The 17,731-nt window shown below is 63.9% G+C and overlaps 1 protein-coding gene across 9 annotated transcripts; it reads right to left on the reverse strand.

The window, feature by feature from the left end:
- Positions 1–994: 994 nt before the first annotated feature.
- SLC17A9 (solute carrier family 17 member 9) lies at positions 995–16,786 on the reverse strand. 9 transcript variants are annotated; one of them, XR_011379716.1, is made up of 15 exons: positions 16,640–16,786; positions 12,883–13,080; positions 12,456–12,595; positions 11,175–11,274; positions 9,959–10,089; positions 9,654–9,735; positions 9,388–9,484; positions 8,779–8,866; positions 8,465–8,499; positions 8,073–8,188; positions 7,569–7,624; positions 7,422–7,451; positions 3,132–3,215; positions 2,472–2,670; positions 995–1,557 (listed from the first exon to the last, which is right to left on the reverse strand). XR_011379716.1 is itself a non-coding variant. In XM_051829436.2 (14 exons), the coding sequence occupies exons 1-14, from the start codon at positions 16,693–16,695 to the stop codon at positions 1,490–1,492; spliced, it is 1,281 nt and encodes a 426-aa protein (XP_051685396.2). In that variant the 5' UTR covers positions 16,696–16,786; the 3' UTR covers positions 998–1,489. The 9 variants fall into 9 exon arrangements, 4 of the variants coding, with proteins under 4 accessions (XP_051685396.2, XP_008251662.2, XP_069907452.1 ...); XR_001792898.3 differs by lacking the exon at positions 2,472–2,670 and adding an exon at positions 4,858–5,198 and having other exon boundaries at positions 1,507–1,557; XR_011379717.1 differs by lacking the exon at positions 995–1,557 and adding an exon at positions 4,858–5,198 and having other exon boundaries at positions 2,616–2,670.
- Between the last annotated feature and the right edge of the window lie 945 nt (positions 16,787–17,731).

The raw sequence follows: 17,731 nt of genomic DNA on the forward strand, positions 1-17,731 counted from the left end.
GAGGACGGCCCAAGTGCTTGGACCCTGCCACCTGCATGTGAGACCTGGATGAAGCTCCTGACCCCTGGTTTTGGCCTGGCCAGCCCCTGGCTGTTGCAGACATTTGGGGAGTGAACCAGCGGATGGAGAGGAGGAGGGGAGGGGAGAGTTTGTCCTGGACAGGGCCAGTGGTGGCTGAGCTGCTCCTGACCATGCTGTCTGCTGACCATGTCTTTCTGTGCCAACTCAGGTCTGGCCACCATCACCCCCCCCCACACACACACAGGGGATCTGTCCTGGGTGGGGGACAGGAAGTCCACACGGTCAACCTCTCTGCAACCATTGTGAGCAAGTCCAGACATGGGGCTCTTTGAGGGTGGCCGAGGACCAGAGCTGGGTGCCCCAGGCCGTATCCCCTGCCACCGGGGCCCTGAGGCTGCTCCCTCTAGCAGAGCAGCCTCCCCTCCCCCACCCCACCGGGAAACCATTCGGACTCCTTGGCTGGCGCCTGCTCCCACTCAGATCCCGGCGCCTGCTGTCTAGCTCAGCCCCACTCCTGTCTGCTCCTCTGTCATCACTGTGTCTCTCCGACACTCTCTGTGGGGCAGCCTGGACTTGGGGCGGTGAGGGCTGGGCAGGCCCCCAGGTGCTCTGGCAGCTCACTGTTGTCCCCACAGCATGGCAGACAGAGAGCAGGTGGACGCTGCAGAAGTCGCTTTCCAGCCTCCCCAGACAAGGGGGAGGGGGAGGGGCCGGGGCGCAGACTTCTCTCAAGGAAAAGACAGTGGGGCCCGGGTTTCCTTGTCCTGCTCAGTGAGGGGCAGGCAGAAAGAGGGGGCCGAGTGCTCCTAGTGCTACCTGACCCCACCCAGTGGGGAGCCCTCTCCTGCCCTGGCAAAGCCACCCGCCAGGTGCTGAGGTGGGCACACATGTCACAGACCTGCCCTGCCCAGGATGGGAAACACGTGGGCGTGCACGTGACTGTCCACCACACGGTGTGTCCATGGGGTTTTTAAAAGATTTATTTATTTATTTATTTGAAAGGAACAGTTAGAGAGAGAGAGAGAGAGAGAGAGAGAGAGAGAGATATCTTCCATCTGCTGGCTCACTCACCGAATGGCAGCAATGGCCGGAGCTGGGTCGGTCCAAATCCAGGAGCCGGGAGCTTCTTTCACATCTCCTGTGTGGGTGCAGGGGCCCAAGGTCTTGGACCATGTCTTTTTTTTTTTTTTTAAAGATTTACTTTATTTATTTTAGAGATAGAGTTACAGAGAGAGGTGGGGGGGGGGTCTTCCATCTGCTGGTTCACTCCCCAGATGGCCGGAGCAGCGCTGATCCGAAGCCAAGAGCCAGGAGCTTCCTGCAGGTCTCCCACATGGGTGCAGGGGCACAAGCACTTGGGCCATCTTCCACTGCTTTTCCAGGCCACAGCAGAGAGTTGGATCGGAAGAGGAGCAGCCAGGACTGGAACCGGTGCCCATATGGGATGCCAGCACTTCAGGCCAGGGCTTTAACCCGCTACGCCACAGTGCCAGCCCTTGACCATCTTCTGTTGCTTTCCCAGAGCATAGCAGAGAGCTGGATTGGAAGTGGAGCAGCAGTGCCCATAAAGGATGCCGGCGCTGTAGGCGGTGGCTTTATCTGCTACGTCACAGCGCCAGCCCTAATGTTTGCGTGTTACAGGTGTGCAAGTACGTGATTTGTACACAGTGCATGTAAGTTGCTGACATGCACAGTGTGTTACATGTGCTTGTGTATGGGTGCATGTTAGTTTGTTAAATGCATGCATGCATGTATGTTGCATGAGTGCATGTATGAGACTGGGCACCTGTGCAAATGTGTTACGTGTGTATAATCAACTAGGCACTGCACTGCTGGTGTTGCAAGTGTGTGTGTGACTGGACATGTGTGCCCAGTGTGTTGCGTGTGTGTGTATGCTACATGTGTGCCTGCATGTGACTGGACATGTGTGCAGCGTGTTGTGTTGGGGGTGTCTGCTGGGCTTCACTCTCACTTTCGGGCGAAGCCCCCACAGGTGTGAGGAGCCAGCACCTTCCTGCTCAGTGCCAGGTGCTGGTCTGGATGAGCGGGGGGGGGGGGGCAGGCTGTGCTGGCCTGTGACCCACGTGGCTGCCAGGGCTTCCACCAGACCCCGAGGAGGTCGCCCGGCAGCCCCGTCCCCTGCACCAGGCTCCCTCCAGTGTCCTTAAAAGCTAGAAGTGTCTTTTGTATTCCAGAGGCCAAAGGGCCAAGCTTGCCTTTAATTAAAATGCAGGTCTTTTAATCAGAGGCCCGTAACACATGAAGGGCGTCCACTGAAATACAACGAGTGACACAGTCGTTACCCTGCTGTTAATTACTAATTAATGAAGCTATTTCAATTAATAGCATCCCCACCACCGCTCCCCCTCGGACAGCCCCGTGCTGGGGCGCATCCGAGTCACAGCCGCCTGGCTCAGAGCCAGCAGCCGCCGCTGAATATTCATGGGTACCTCAGCGCTTCTCAGTTCAACACAATGAAGCAAGTGCTGGGGCCGGCTCCAGAGAGGCCCCAGCCCAGGTGGGAAGTCCTGGTCCCCAGGTGTGGTCAGCACGCAGCTGCAGGACGGTGGCTTGGAAACACCACTGACCCAGAAGCAGAGGGCACTAACGCGGGAGTCACTGATCTTACACAACCACTGAAGACCCCACCTTGAAGGAATGACGGAGAACTGTCATCGATGGAGACCAGGAGGGGACAGCGTGGGCATAGGCAGGAAATGGGGTGGGGGCTCCAAGGGAGGCCAGCCATGGGCCTATGGGGTCTGGGGACAGGACCTGGGAGCAAAGAGCCTGGACAGGGATGGGAGGGGCAGCAGGACTGGGGGAGTGGGGGACGGGGAGGAAGGGAGGGGACTGGGGGACTGGGGAGGGCGTGCCCAGATGCTGGGGGGCCTTAGGGCCTGCCGGGGGAGGTAGGCAGAGCAGTGGGTTCCGTATTCGCCCTTTAACCTCCTCCACGGATGTTGATGTCGTAACAGCAACGGCTTTAAATGAAATCCTCACAAAAACAAGGCCAGCACCGAGCCGCCCAGCTTCCCCCAGGAACCTCAGCACCCTGTCTACACCGCAGCCCCAGCCCCGCCCCTGATGCTGAGCCCCTGGGGTCTCACCTTCAAGGCCCGAGCTGGGATGAGCAGGGTCGCTGTGGCAGCGCAGTGTGGCTGTGGGCTTCTTCACGTTCTCCTCGGGGGGACCTGTGTGGTGACCCCAGACGGGGGACACATTGGAGGAAGAACAGCTCCTGTCGTTTGCTCATCAGCCCCTGAGAGACCCCCACACCCGGGGGGCCCTGGGCACCCTAAGTGCACACACCAGCCTCCCACGTCCTGCCCCTCGGCCTCACCAACCCCACTCCCACTGTGAAGCAGACACGAGCTCCCCAGCCGCAGTCCACACTGCTCCCTCCCCCGACACCCTTCCTACAGTGCTACCTGACCGGCCCCAGCAGGAAGGAGACCCGCTGGGGCCATCATGGAGCAGGGAGGACAGACACCGCCCTGTCAGATGGCGCCCTCTGTCGTCAAGAAGGGGAATGACAACAGCCATGTTCTGAGGTTGTGGGCCGGGAAAGTGCAAATGTGAGCACACACATGTGAACACACAGCCACACACACACAGAGGCCCACAGCCCACACACTCAGACACAGGCACACACGGTGCACACACACATGTGCACACACAGCCACACACACACAGAGGCCCACAGCCCACACAAGTGGTGAAGTCTCTCCCGGACACGGAGCTCTGCCCGCCTGTATGGTCCCAGGGCCCCGAGAGGAGAAGGGGCTCGTGGCCAAGGCCAACCCACGCTGGCCCAGGAGGGAGCCGGGCTGCTTCTCCCCAAGGCCCTGCCCCTCTTCCGGCCCCTCCCCAAACGCACCCTGACTGCGGAGCCCCCAGGGCCTGGATGCTCCTCGCAGACCTGGCACAGCCCCCCTGCAGCCAGCCTGTCCCATTCCAGGGGGCCTGGACTGACCTGGGTAGCAGAGCCCGGGGGAGGGAGGGAGCTGGCCTCTGCGCAGTGCGGGCTCCACCCCTCCCCACAGACGGATCCAGACCCAGGCGCTGGGGCGGGGACGGTGTCTGGGCCTGTCCGCCCCAGATAGCAGCCAGGCAGAGGGCCGCCTTGCTCCACCCTGCTGGGACCTCCTCCCCCAGACCTGCTCCTGCACCCACAAACAGGCAGGGCTTGGCACTTCCGTGTGTGCCCCCAAATCGTGCTCAACAGCCTCCTGTAGCCGCCACCGCGGGGGTCCAGGGCCTGCCCACACTGCGGCCCACAGCTCAGGCTGACGGGCAAGCATGGCCCCTCCAAGAGGGCCGGCCCCTGGCGCCTCCCGCACCTGGCACCGCTTCGGGGCCCCAGATGAGTTGGGGTTCCTGTGGGAAGGGCTCCTTCTCTCTCACGCTCTCCGAGATTTCACTCTGGCTGTGGACTCCAAACAAGGTACTCAGTGCGCCCCGTGTCCATAGCGGCTGAGGGGGCGGCAGCAAGAGCCGGGGCAGGTAAGCAGACGCACGCACACGCGGGAATATTACTCCGCCTTGAACAGGAAGGAGACCCAAAACCCGAAACCCGAAACCCGGGGCAGCCTGGGCGAGGCGGAGTAAGAGGGATGAGTCCATCATGGAGGGCCGGGCCCTCGGGGGTCCCACTGCCACGAGGCCCCAGGGGCCACACTCACAGAGACGAGAGCGGGCAGGGCCGGGGCCAGGGGTGACCCTGGGTGTGAGAGGCTCCGTCTTGCTAGAGGCGCTGTGGAGGTGGGCGGCGGCGAGGGCTGCACAGCAGTGTGAACACCTTAAAGCCCCTGCACCACACGCAGCAAAGCGTACCTTCCGTGTCCGTGAGTACGCGGGGAGGCCGGCGGACGGTGCCCCGACTCCTGCAGCGGGCAGTTTCCTGGGCCGGGAGTCCCAGCCTCAGGACAGCAAACCACAGAGGCTCCCAGAAGTACAGCCCCAGGCTCCCTGGGAGCCAATGTCACAGTCCCAGGGACACTGTTTAAATAAGGCCTTGGTGCGGTCACCGCCCCTGGCTGCCCTGCGGAAGCAGCCAGGCCGCTTCCACCAAGCAATCCAGACTGCGGGGCAGCGGGGGACACCTGCGTCCAAGTCGGAGTTCCTGGTTCACGTCCCGGCTCCTCCGCTTCCAATCCAGCTTCCTGAGAATGCACCTGGGTGGCACAGGTGACGGCTCAGGGAGCTGAACCCCCACCGTGTGGGAGACCCAAATGGGCTCCTGGCTCCTGGCTTCCACGGGGCCCAGCCCTGGCCGTTGTGAGTGTTTGCAGAGCGAACCAGAGACGGTAGCGCTCTCTCTCACACTCTGTTGCTCTGCCTTTCAAGTAAAATAAAATAAACAGTGAACTTTTCTCCTTCTAAGAATCTTTCTTTGAGCTTCTTTTTGATCTAAGCCGACTGCGGAGACATTTGTGTTTCAGTGGGAGATTGAAGGTTGTCTTTTCCTAGCACACCGGGGCTGTCTGGCGCTGCAGGAACCGCCCAGCTCCCCCGCTCTGCAAAGTTCTGTAGACAGCAGATAGCAGCCTGGGGGCGCTAGAGAAAGCCCCAGGGGCAGGCGGCTCTGCGGCCCCACCTCCTCGCCCTGACCCTGGCCAGCCCCTGTTCTGGGGGCTCTCAGGCGGCCAGGTCCTGACATTTCAACCGTTTCCTCCTGAATACGTTACATAAAATCTTTAACACACTTTCATGTTTAAAAACATTGTTTATTTTTTCATTTTATTTGCAAGGTGGGGAGACAGAGAGAGATCTCTCCTCCAGTTCACTCCCCAAATGCACACATAACAGCAGGGCCTGGGCCAGGCAGAAGCCAGAAGCTTGGAACTCCCACATGGGTGGCAGGGACCCCAGCACTTGGCCATCAGTGCCTCCTAGGGTGTGCATGAACAAGGAAGATGGATCGCAAGTGGAGGAGCCGGGACTCGAACCCAGGCAGTGCCTCGAGGGGTCCAAGGGTCCCAAGCAGAATCTTAACCCCCCAGCAAACCAAACACCTGCCCTATGTGCATTCTTTGAAAACAAAAGTGTTACAAAAATATCAATCTTCTGTTTAAATAGCACAATAGTTACATTTAAATAACACTTTGTTACAACTCTCCATTTTTCTCTACATCTTGCAATTTCTACTATTCATTCATGAACCACCAGCTCCTCGGGCACAAAAAGAGGTAGAAAGACTGTCTGAACAAGGGACTTGCCTTGTTCTGGGGTGCACAGCCAAGTCGCCCCCCCAGAGGTGCTGGAAGCTGCCTCAGACCAGAGGGGTGCCCAGGCAGCTGTCTGCTTAGGGTGCACCTGCTGGGGGATCCACAGGATAGGGGCCAAATCAGGGGTCCCCAGAGACCAGCGAGGGCCTGGCTGCTAGGAGAGTCGGGAACTCCGAGATGGCAGCCCGGCGGCCCAGCAGTGACAGTGCCCACAGGGTGACCACAGAGGGATGCCAGCGTCCCCACGGAACAGACCGCGTGAGTGACGAAGCCGTTGCTGTCAAGGGTGCCACTCACAGCTGACGGTCATGCCAGCCTTGTAAGGGGGTCGGGATCATCGCCCTGGGGACGGGGAGGCGGAGGCGCAGAGAGAGGCCACGCCTGGCCCTGACCCAGGCTGCTCTGGGCCCCGGCACCTGCCCCATCCCCGCCTGCCAGCGCCCTGTATTCTGCATCCTCCTCGGCTCTCACGTCTGAGACCGGAGCCACCCTGGCGCTTTTCCTGGGGACCTCAGCTCCCGAGGCTGCGGCGCCAGCTCCGGGAGGGAGGGAGGCTCTGGTGAGTCACGGACTAAAGGGCCTCGTGGGTGGGGCTCAGGTCCACCCTCTGGGCCTGTCCGAACACCAGGAAGCTGCACAGCCCCAGGTTGCTGATGGCAGCCACCAGGTGGAACAGGCTGGTCCAGGAGCCTGTGGTCTCTATCAGGTAGCCGCTCAGGTACACGCCTACGACACCTGGACCCAAAAGAGGCCTGGACTGAGTGCCCTGGACAGTCCAGGCCCCATTCCCAGTGGACAGAAGCCTCTGTGCTCTCTGAGGCCGAGTCCAGGTGTCGGGGCAACAGGGCCAAGGTCGGGGCCAGGATCCCACCGGGGGGTCTTGGAGGACAGAGACCTCACGGCCATCCATGACATGGCCCCCGCGGACCCCACCCCAGCTCATGTCCCTCCCAGGGGCCTGGGCCAGAGAATGAGCCCGGGGGGTCTTGCGAGTCTGGACTCCTGGATTCGACTCACACTGCCCACTGCAAGCTTCAGTGGGCACCCTAGAAGGCTGCTCTGTTCTCCCCGGGCCAGTTCTGGGCCCTTCTGAGGGGCCCCCACCCAACCCTGCAGGACCAGCCCCAGTCCCCGCTTGTCACCCGGAGGACACAGGGACCCGTTCCTCACCTGCCAAGGCGCCGGCTGTGTTGGCCACACCTGTGAACAGGCCAGATGGAGAACAGGAGGGTCAGAGAGCAGAGCTGAGCTCCTGGGGTCTGGGTGGGGTGGGGTGGGGGGAGGGGAGGACGAGGCTGGGGGGAGCAGCGACCTCACCAAAGAGGAAGCCGGCACAGGATGGGGCCAGGTCCTGGATGTTCACGGAGATGCCGCTGTGGGAAACCGGAAAGGAGGCTGAGTGGCCGGGGGGCCCGGTTGCCACCTCTGGAGCCACGGGGCAGGAAGCGAGGAGGCAGTAGGGCCCCACGTGCCCCTGAGCTGTGTCCCGACCCCCATCCTCACGGCAGGCATGGTGCAGGGAGCTGCTCCTGAGCCGAACTCAGGATGGAAAAGTGCAGGGCAGCCGGCATGGATGCCATGACCGCCCAGGGTGACACTGACGCTGACCGCCAGGACAGCTGTCCACGACGCCCACTGGGAGGGACGCAAAGCTAGGGGGAGGAGGCGCTCACTCCCGGCTCTTCAGGTAGCAGAGCCACTATCCGGTGATAAGTGCCACCCGCATCGTGCATGACCCGGTTCCACGGCAGCCGGCTGCCCAGAGCCGTCTCCACCCTCAAGCCAGGACGAGCCTGGGGCACCCGGGCAGCCGGCCCTCACCTGTGGTTGAAGGTCTGGAGGCCGATGGAGGCTGAGGCAAAGACCACAGACTTGAGAAAGCTGGAGCTGTGCCCCACACACAGGGCGAAAATGCTCGACAGGCCGAGGCCCATCACCTGGGGAGGGGACCGGGACAGGCCAGCACTCAGAGCCGGGTGTGCCACCCAAAACCCCTCCTGAGCCGGGACGCCCAGCAGTCAGCGAGGCCCCACGGGAGGCGCCTGGGCCCAGGAAGGGTCTCTGGTCAGCCCAAGCAGCGTCCAGCACAGCCTGGGCATCCCCGGCCGCACCTCAGCCAGGCGGCTTCCAGTCCAGGGCTGGGTGCTGGGCCCAGCGTTCCCAGGAGTCAGGACGGGGACAAAACCTCTGGTTATGTCCAGAGAGAACCCTACCTGCATGAACTTGCGCACAGTGATGGTTCTGTAACCTGGGAGAGGAGGGAGACGGAGAATTGGGTGCTCCCAGCCTAGAGCCAGGAGCCACCAGCACAGCTGCAGAGGGGACACGGGGACCAGGGACAGGGTGGCCCAGGCACAGGAGACTGCGGCCTCTCACTGCTCCCAGCCCCCACCCTCTAGTGGGAAGCAGGCCTGGCTCGGGGCAGCCCCAGCGTGGCCCACCCTGCGCTGGTCCTGAAGGGTGGGGGCAGGGCAGTCCTGGGGCTCTGGCTGCACCCAGAAGAGGAGGTGCCCAGCCCGGGGCTCACCTTGGCTGATGAGGTGATCAGCCAGAAAACCGCTGAACAGACTGGTGGGAGCCGCCACCAGCCAGGGCACCACATTGAAGACCCAGCCCTGCGAGGGGGAGCGAGAGCTCAGAGGGGGCAGCGGAAGCACAGACTGGGTGGATGCCCCCACCCGGGAGGGCTCTTCCCACCCACAGGGTGGACCCTGAGGTCAAGGAGCCCTGGGAGGCGGTGTAGCCGCTAGCCTAGTGCCACCCTGGCCAAATGCTGGGCCCATGCGCAGTCACCCACACCGCCCCACGTGGGGCTTGCTCTGCCTGGGGTCACACAGCTCAGGGACCTGGTCACTGGGCAGAGGTGGACACAGGCCAAGGCAGGGGACCCCCTGGCTCCTGCTCACGGTAGCCAGCCAGGCCCTGCAGGTGAACCACGGCTGTGCAGGGAAACCTTCAGCCACAGCGAGGAGCAGGCGTTGGGCCTCAGAACCTGACATCTGCCTCCAACCGTGGACACTGACACCTCAGGGCCAGCAGCCTGAACTGGGACCCCGTCCACTGCACGCAGGACCCTCGGTGTCCAAGGGGATGGGTCTGGCTCAGCCCACGCGAGCCCTCGGCCAGGGTGACTCACCTTGGAGTGGGGGAAGGTCTCCTGGAAGAAGGTGGGCAGCCAGGAGAGGAGGATGAAGAAGGAGCAGGCCGAGGAGAGCTGGGAGAGGACCGCTGCCCTGCGGGTGCCGGGCGGGTGACAGTCGGCTGAGGCCCCACCTCCTCTCCCCAAGGGCCAAAGCCCCCGCCTGCTCGGGCCAGCCAGGGGCCAGCCAGGGGCCAGCCAGGTCTGTGTCCCGCGGTGGCCGTCCCTGCCCGTGCTCCGCCCGCCCAGCCCGCGAGGCTCACCACACTGAAGGCTTTCGGAAGAGCTGTCTCCAGGGCACTTGGGACGGCCTGGCTGCGGGAGGGGCGCCCAGGGCCCCGCAGTCTGAGGGACAAGTGGGTATCAGTGAATACAAAGCAGCGGGGCCCTGCTCCTGCCCCACCTCTGTGGCCGCCTTGGCTCCCGCGGGACTTGTGTCCTGCTCAGGCTCTGGTCTGAAGGGCTCCTCTGGGGCCTCTGGGACCCTGCAGGGCCTTGCCGCCCCCTGGACACTCGGCAGCTGCCGGGAGGGGGGAGGCCCCGGGCCCGCCCACCAGCCCGCGGTTACCTTTTCCACTCAGCAGGTACCTGTACACGTAACCCACCCAGAGCAAGGTGAGGCCTCCGGAGAAGTAGAAGACACTCTGCCAGCCGTACCAGTCCAGCAGCAGGGAGCCCACGGCCCCAGTTACCAGCGTCCTGGAGGGCAGGGAAGAGTGTGGCCGTGGCCGCGGCTGCACCCCACCGCTCAGGAGGTGGCCGAGAACGCCCACCCGGCGGCAGCATGGGCTCTGTCGAGGATGGCGAGGGCGGGGAGGTCGGCACGGGGCAGGTGGGTTTGCGAGGAGCCACGCACGGGGCGTGGCTCAGGGACCGACGCTGGGGCGCCCATGCGGCTCCTAACTTCCTGCTTCCAGGCCTTCAAGTTGGGGGGCAACCTGCCATCTCCTTTTTCTTCACTGATCCGAGAGGATAAACTTCCAGATAGAGCGCTAAGCGTTGCAACAGTGGTGCCAGAGCCAAAGCCCCAACCCCACGGTGTCCCATGACCCATCCCAGCATCCACGACCGCCCTCAGGGCCACCCCGCCCACATGCCCCGCCCGCTGCCCTGGCCCCAGCTCCCCCTGAGGGAGCCTCACTGCCGTGGTGCTGGGGCTCGCTGCTGCCTGGGGGCGGAGCCAGCACCTGGGCCGCGGGTGGTTCTCTCTGCTGCCCCCGGGCCTGTCCGTCAACAGATTCACTCATCTAAATCGGTGGGTCACCGGGCGCCTGTATTTTGCTTGCTGAACCAGGGTCACTGTGGCCCTGCGGGGGCTGCTCCCACACACCCCACTCCTGTCTGTTCCCCTGAGTTGGGCTCTCCCTGAACCTCAGCAACGCAACATAGCCATCCTGTGGCAGCCGGGGAGCCCTTCTCCCCCAGGTCCTGCGACACAGACCGTGGAAGGGCCCAGAGCTCCCTGGGGTGGGGGGGTGCAGAGGGTGAGGCTGCGGGGCACGGGGCTTTGGCATCCAGGGTGGGACGGAGAGAAGGCGCCCTCCAGGCTCAAGCTCAGGCTGCAGCCGCCTGGCCCCTGCCGCTGCCCCGACTCTCATGTGGAACAGCTGCAGAGGGAGGGGACAGCACCTGACTCCAGCAGTGAGGAGGGACGAGGCTGAAGCCCCAGTGCCCCAGGAGGGCAGAGGGAAACGCTTCACACAGGCCCAGGAAGCGGGGTGCAGCCAGTGCCCAGGCTGGCACAGCCCCAGGTGCCCCGAGGGCCCTCGGAGTCTGGGACTCACCCGAGCTGGGAGCCGGAGCCCACGGTGCTGTAGGTGAAGGCCCGCTCGCTCTCCCGCACCTTCTGGGCCAACAGGCTGGTCAGGGCGGGGAAGTAGACCCCTGGAACAGCAGAGGGCAGCACGGGGCTTGCGTCACCGCCCACCTGGAGGGCAGGCCCACGTGCACGCAGCCGTGCTGTGTCCCCCGGGGTGCTTGGTCATTCATTCATTCACTCAGTCACCCTGCCTCTCCTGGCGAGACAGACGTCCGTGTCCCAGTCCGTGCCCCAGCTGCCTCTCTGAGGACTGCCCGCAGGGCAGCCCCCCGGACAGACGGCTTCCTTCCTCTGGGCTGGGAGGAAGGGGCTAAGAGACACAGGCCTGAACCTGGTGAGTGAGGGTGAGCAGGAGAGGGAAGAAGCCTGGGCAGGCTCAGGACGTGGAGAAGTCCCCCTCCCCCGCCAACAGGCTGGCTCAGGAAGGAGGGCACGGCCGGCCGATGGGGGCGTGAGGATAGCTCAGGACCTGGGGGAGGTAGGCAGGACCCAGTGAGTGCCAGACAAGAGCTGCTTCCCCACGGGACCCCAGCCCAGCAGGGTCTGCCCCTTTCCTCCCTGTCACTCAGCAGCTTCAAGGTGCGGGTGTCAGAGGCACCACCCGCGTCAGCTCCTCAGGCAAGACCAGGTGGCCCTGTCAGCCAGGACGCGCACTGAGCTATGAAGCCAGGTCAGTCACCACAGGGGGCCCATCTGGTCATCTGTACAGGCAGCACATACCTACAGGAGCACACGCACCCGCACGCACACGCATGCATGCCCACAGCTCACCTACACACATGTGCACCAGCACAATACATGTGAGCGCATGTATGGGCACATGCATGTGCACAACCTGTGCACGTGTACCTGTGTGCACAGCCCACCTGCAGGCACGCCCAAGTGCACAGCTCAGCTGCAGGCACACACGTGGGCACACACACTCATACATGTGAGCACATATATGGGCACATGCATGTACACAACCTGTGCACGTGTACCTGTGTGCACACGTGGGCACATGCGTGCACACAGCCCACCTGCAGGCATGCCCAAGTGCACAGTGCAGCTGCAGGCACACACGTGGGCACACGCACTCATACACGTGAACGCATGTGTGGGCACATGCAGGTACACAACCTGTGCACGTGTGTGTATACCTTGCACACACGTGGGCACCTGCACACAGGCACAGGCACACGTCCTCTGCCGAGCAGACAGAATTAAACGCCGGTGCGTGCAGGAGCTGGCCCAAGGCTTCCCTTACCTTGCAGCAGGCCTGTGAGGACGCGCGAGGAGGTTATGAAGACCAGGTGGGCGCTGCCGAGACGGCTGAGCAGCGGGGTGGCGGCCGTGAGGCAGCCCCAGGCGGAGGCCGACAGCAAGATGACCTTCTCCCCGCCGATGCTGGAGGCGACACAAGGAGGAGCACCTGGGAGTGGCCGTGCAGGCTGGGCACCGCGTGACCCACGCTGCGGGCGTGCCAGGGCTGGCTGCCCGTCTACCCTGCAGGTCCTGGCCGGCGCTCACAGCTGCCTCTGGGGTGCCGAGGCCTCGTGCTGACTCAGGTCTGCCCGGGCTATGCCTCGCTTTCCCCGGCCAGGGGTTATTTCTCCCCAGGCTTGTTCCGCAGGCTCCGGCCCCTGCCTCCCGCGTGTGTGGGCTGAGAAGCCGGCATGGGGCGGGCGGCTTACCGGTCCCCGAGGTGGCCGCCTGCGACCTGCGTGAAGCAGTAGCCCCAGAAGAAGCTGCTGAGGACGATGCCGGCCTCCTTCTTGTTCCAGCCGAAGTCCTGGCTCATGGTGGCGGCGCAGATGGACAGGCTGGCGCGGGCGCAGTACAGCAGGCAGGTGCCCAGCAGCAGGGCCCCCGTCCAGGCCTGGCACTCGGGCCTGCAGGAGAGCACAGTGGAGTCAGCCCTGCAGGGGCCCTGGGGGCTGGGCGCTGGGGACGCACACACGTTGGAAGGACTGGGAATCGCAAGGCTTTTTGCAGGACAACTTGGCGAGTTGCAAACGTCTAAACAAACCTACCTACCCACTGACTCCTGGGAGGACATAGGCAGGTAGTAGGCACGTAAAATACACCAAGGAGCGCCCACGTGTGGCCAGTGTGAGGCCAGCAGTGTGGACCCTGGCAGAATGTGGTCTCCCTGCCAGAGGGAAACCCCCAGACAAGCCCCAGCAGTGGACACACCCGGGACACCTGCTCTGTCTTCCGAGAGGCTGCCACGGCCCAGGGAACCCCTGGACGTATGACCACAAGTGCTGCGTGGGGTCCCGGGGCAGAACGAGGACATTTGGGGAAGCTGAGGGACTCAGAAGAGCATGTGGGCCCAGCTCATGGCGACCCGTGAGCATCAGTCCATGGGCTGGGACAACCAGCGCAGTCCACGAATCCGCCGTGTGAGCGGGAGTGCACTGGGGACCACTCGGGGGCGCCCTTGCTGCCCTCACAAGATGCCGTAAACCCAGCACCGCTCTAAAACACAGGACTTGGCACTTTTTATGGGGCCAGTGTTGTGGCATAGTGGGTAGAGCTGTCACCTGCCGTGCCAGCATCCCCTATGGGTGCCAGTTCCAGTCCCAGCTGCTCCACTTCTGATCCAGCTCCCTGCTAATGTCCTGGGAAAGCAGTGGAAAATAGCCCACACACTTGTGTCCCTGCACCCATGTGGGAGACCTGGAAGAAGCTCCAGGCTCCTGGCTTCTGTCTGGCCCAGCCCCAGCCATTGTGGCCATCTGAAGGTGTGAACCACTGAATAGAAGTGCGCGCTCTCTCTCTCGCTCTCACTTTGCCTTTCAAATAAATAATTTTTTAAGAAGTTAATGGAGGGGCAGGTGCTGTGGCATAGCAATAAATTTGCCACCTGCAGCACCGGCACCCCATAAGGGCGCCAGTTTGAGTCCTGGCTGCTCCACTTCCAGTCCAGCTCCCTGCTAATGGCCTGGAAAAGCAGTGGAAGATGGCCCAAATACTTGGGGCCCTGCACCCACAGGAGACCCGGAAGAAGCTCCTGGCTCCTGGGTTTGGATCGGTCCAGCTCCAGCCATTGCGGCCATCTGGGGAGTGAACCAGCAGGTGGAAGATTCTCTCTCTCTCTCTCTGACTCTCTGTCTCTCAAATAAATAAATAAAATTCTTCCAAAAAAAAAAAAAAGAAAGAAAGAAAGAAAGAAAGAAAGAAAGAAAGAAAGAAAGAAAGAAAGAAAGAAGTTAGTGGAGTCACTCGGAAGCTGGGACAGTGACCGCACGGCAGGTGTCAGTGAGGCCACGCGCGCTGCAGGCCCCGTCTCTCGGGCTGAGGTCAGAACTCTGGTTTTCTGCCCAGGATTAGAAAACACTGCGGGCGTGGGGAGGGGAGGGGCTCTGTGAACCCTGGGCGCGGCAGTCACAGGGGAAGTTGCAAACCCGCTGGCCAACAGCGTGCTCGGCGGTTCTGTTCTCCGGGTGCCCCTCACGGCCTGTGGACCCCTGGGGGCCGCACTCTGGGCTGGGGTTGAGCTGTCCAAACTTGGGTACCCGTCTCGGTGGGGGGATCCATCCATGGGGCCCGACAAAGTGTTGGCTGGTGAGGGCCCCCCACGGGGCACCCCTACCACTGTGGAGGCTTGGGGGCACACCGTCCTCTGAGCAAACAGGGCGGCTGGGTTGCCAGAGCACGCCGCCCACCATGCTGCTTTGGCCCCGCCGGCCCGCGGGCGAGCCCCCCCGCCCCCCCATGCACAGGAGTTTGGTTTTCACTGACGAAGCAGGAGGGCTGTGGCAGGTGTGGGAGCGAGGTTCCGGCTCCTACTCAGGTCATGTGGTCCAGAGGTGCCTTTTAAAACTTTTATTCCTTTCTGTGCTCCAAGTGGCAAGGGGCCAGCTGTGCCCAGAGGGGATCTGGACCCACCCAGCATGCTGCCTGTCCCTCCCTCCCCTGGGGCAGACACAGTGGCTGGGCCTCTGCCCCCTGGGGAGAGGCGGGGTTGGTGGGGGCCGATGCCTGCGGGGACTGAGCGCAGGGACCCATCCACGGCCAGGAGACCTGTGTGCCCTCAGCGGAAGGCGCTGGCACAGGGCCGGGAGCTGTGTGCTTCCTCCTTGTCCTCACAGTTGGGGCGGCCTGAGCGTCCCTGAGCCGGGCAGGACAAGGAAGTCTGGGAAGGTGGCCCAAGGTGACCGCCTGCAGGCTAATTAGGATCCTCCACCCTGCTGGGAGGCACCAGGGAGCTGAGGGCAGGGTCCCTCGGGATATGCCGCCACGTGGCCCTCGGCTCCCCCCACCCCTGCCCAGCAGGATGCTTCCCGTGAACAGTCTAGAGGCCCCTTCTCTGCAGAGGGCCCTGTGCAGACCCATCCACGCCTGAGCAAGCGGGGTCACGTGGAGCCTGGGCTCAGAAGAGGGAAGTGTGCCCCAGGGGCCAGGGGCACGGGGCACTGGCCCCCGGATTCCGCCCACCGCCCACCGCCCGCCGCCGAGACCAGTGGAGCCGCGGCCGTGCAGGCAGAGGCACCTGCCCCTCTCTGCTCACATGAAGGCCCCCTTGCCCAGGGCCGCGAAGTGGCCGGGCTGCAGGTGGCGGGGACAGAAGCTCTCAATGTTGTCCAGGTCCTGGGACCCCCGCCCTCGGAGCCGCGGGGAGCAAGGCCGCCGGGCAGGCAGCCCGGACCCACGTGGTGGGGGGCAGTGGGGGCGGGCGGCAGCCTCCCCTCTAATTGGCGCCTGGTTGGAGCCAGGGCAGTGATTTGGGCTCTCACTGTGCTCTCTACCTCCCTCCCCTGCTTCCTCTAACCGCCAGCCCCTCCCCCTGCCCAGCCACACCAGCCTTTGGGGGGGCAGCTCGTCCCCTCAGTCAGGGCCGGCACTGGGGACCAGCCGTGGGGGGGGGGCTCACTCTGGGCGCCGCACACAGGCCCAAGGGGGCTGGGAGCTCACGGTGGTTGGGGACGCGCACTCGGACCCTGCGTAGCAACCGCCACCTCACCCTGGGTTCTGGGCCAGCCCCTCCCTGGGCAGTGGTGTGGAAAGAGCATGGACAGGTAGGTGACAGGCCCGGCATGACCCCTCCCCTCCCCCCGCTGGAGGGGGCGGCCCTCGTTACGCGGTCACTTGGGCCCTGTAACCGGCTCCGCACTGCCAGTCTGCCTGTGGTGACCCAGAGCTGCTACCATTGCCCCCAGCTGACCTCCTCCGGCACCCCCGCTCCCCCAGCCAGGCCTCAAGGACGCGGCCCTGTCCGCCAGACCCTCAGGACAGCGGCTGGGAGGAGGGTTCAGGGTTCTCTCAGAGCCACGTCCTGGGACGAAGGGTCCCACGGCTCCTGCTTCCTCCCAGGGCTGGGCCGCCCAGACAGGGGGGGTGGCTGCTGTGGAGGTGCCGAGCCCCCGTCAGCAGAGCCCTCGGGGGCCAGCGCTGCCCACCCAGCCAGCCCCAGCCGCTCCCTCCCCAAGTGCCCAGCCCTTCCACCTGGACCACCGGGCCTCCTCAGCCATGTCCCTGCGGGCCTCGTCCTGCGGCAGCATCGAGCTCACGGCAGGCACTGGGACAGCGTGGCCGGCCGTGTCCCAGTGCCCTCGGGCCCTCCTGCCTCCCGCCCACCCGGGCAGCACCGCCCAAGTCCACGTGTCAGTCCCAGCTGCGCTTCCGTCTTGCACTCCCAGGAGCGTGCCCCCAGACGGCCAGGAGGCGTGGTGCACTGCATGGGCCCCGCCCCCACCCCGCCCACGTCTGGAGCGCCGGCCAGAGCTTTCCCCGCTGCCCCACAGGGAGGACACCCATGGGCCCTGAGGGTCCAGTGCTCCCCCGGCAGCCGCAGCCCGGGCAGGTGGGCTGGGGGCTGGTGGGGCTGCCACCCCCCCACGGCAAACTGAGCGCAGCGATGCCCCCCAGGGCTAGGGCTGCTCAGATGCGAGAGGAGAAGGCTCACCCCAGGGTCGCTCGTTTTTATGGAGCTGGAGGGACAGAGCTCCACTCCCGGGAACCTGCCTGGCCTGGGAGAGGACGGCCCACGCAGCCGCTCCCTGCAGGTCTTCTGGACACTGACTGCCAAGCCCTGGGCTGGGGGCGGGGCTCCGTGTGCAGCTGGGCCGTCTCTCCACTGTGCTTGGCAGGTGCACAAGAAGGAGCAGGGACGGCCGGCGCCGCGGCTCACTAGGCTAATCCTCCGCCTGCGGTGCCAGCACCCCGGGTTCTAGTCCTGGTTGGGGCACCGGATTCTGTCCCGGTTGCCCCTCTTCAGGCCAGCTCTCTGCTGTGGCCCTGGAGTGCAGTGGAGGATGGCCCAAGTGCTTGGGCCCTGCACCCCATGGGAGACCAGGAGAAGCACCTGCCTCTTGGCTTCGGATCAGCACGGTGCACCCCTTTCTCTCTGTCTCTCTCACTGTCCACTCTGCCTGTCAAAAAAAAAAAAAAAAAAGGAGCAGGGAAAGGCTGGGGCTGCTTCTCCCAGCCACGCAGAACCTCCTGCCCCCGACCCTCACCCCAGCTGCCCTGCAGCCGCACAGCCGTCGGGGGTCGGGGGTTGGGGGTTGGGGGCCTGGTGGTCAGCTGACAACCTAC

The sequence above is a fragment of the Oryctolagus cuniculus genome, chromosome 11 (assembly GCF_964237555.1).
Source record: "Oryctolagus cuniculus chromosome 11, mOryCun1.1, whole genome shotgun sequence".
Taxonomy (NCBI): Eukaryota; Metazoa; Chordata; class Mammalia; order Lagomorpha; family Leporidae; genus Oryctolagus; species Oryctolagus cuniculus.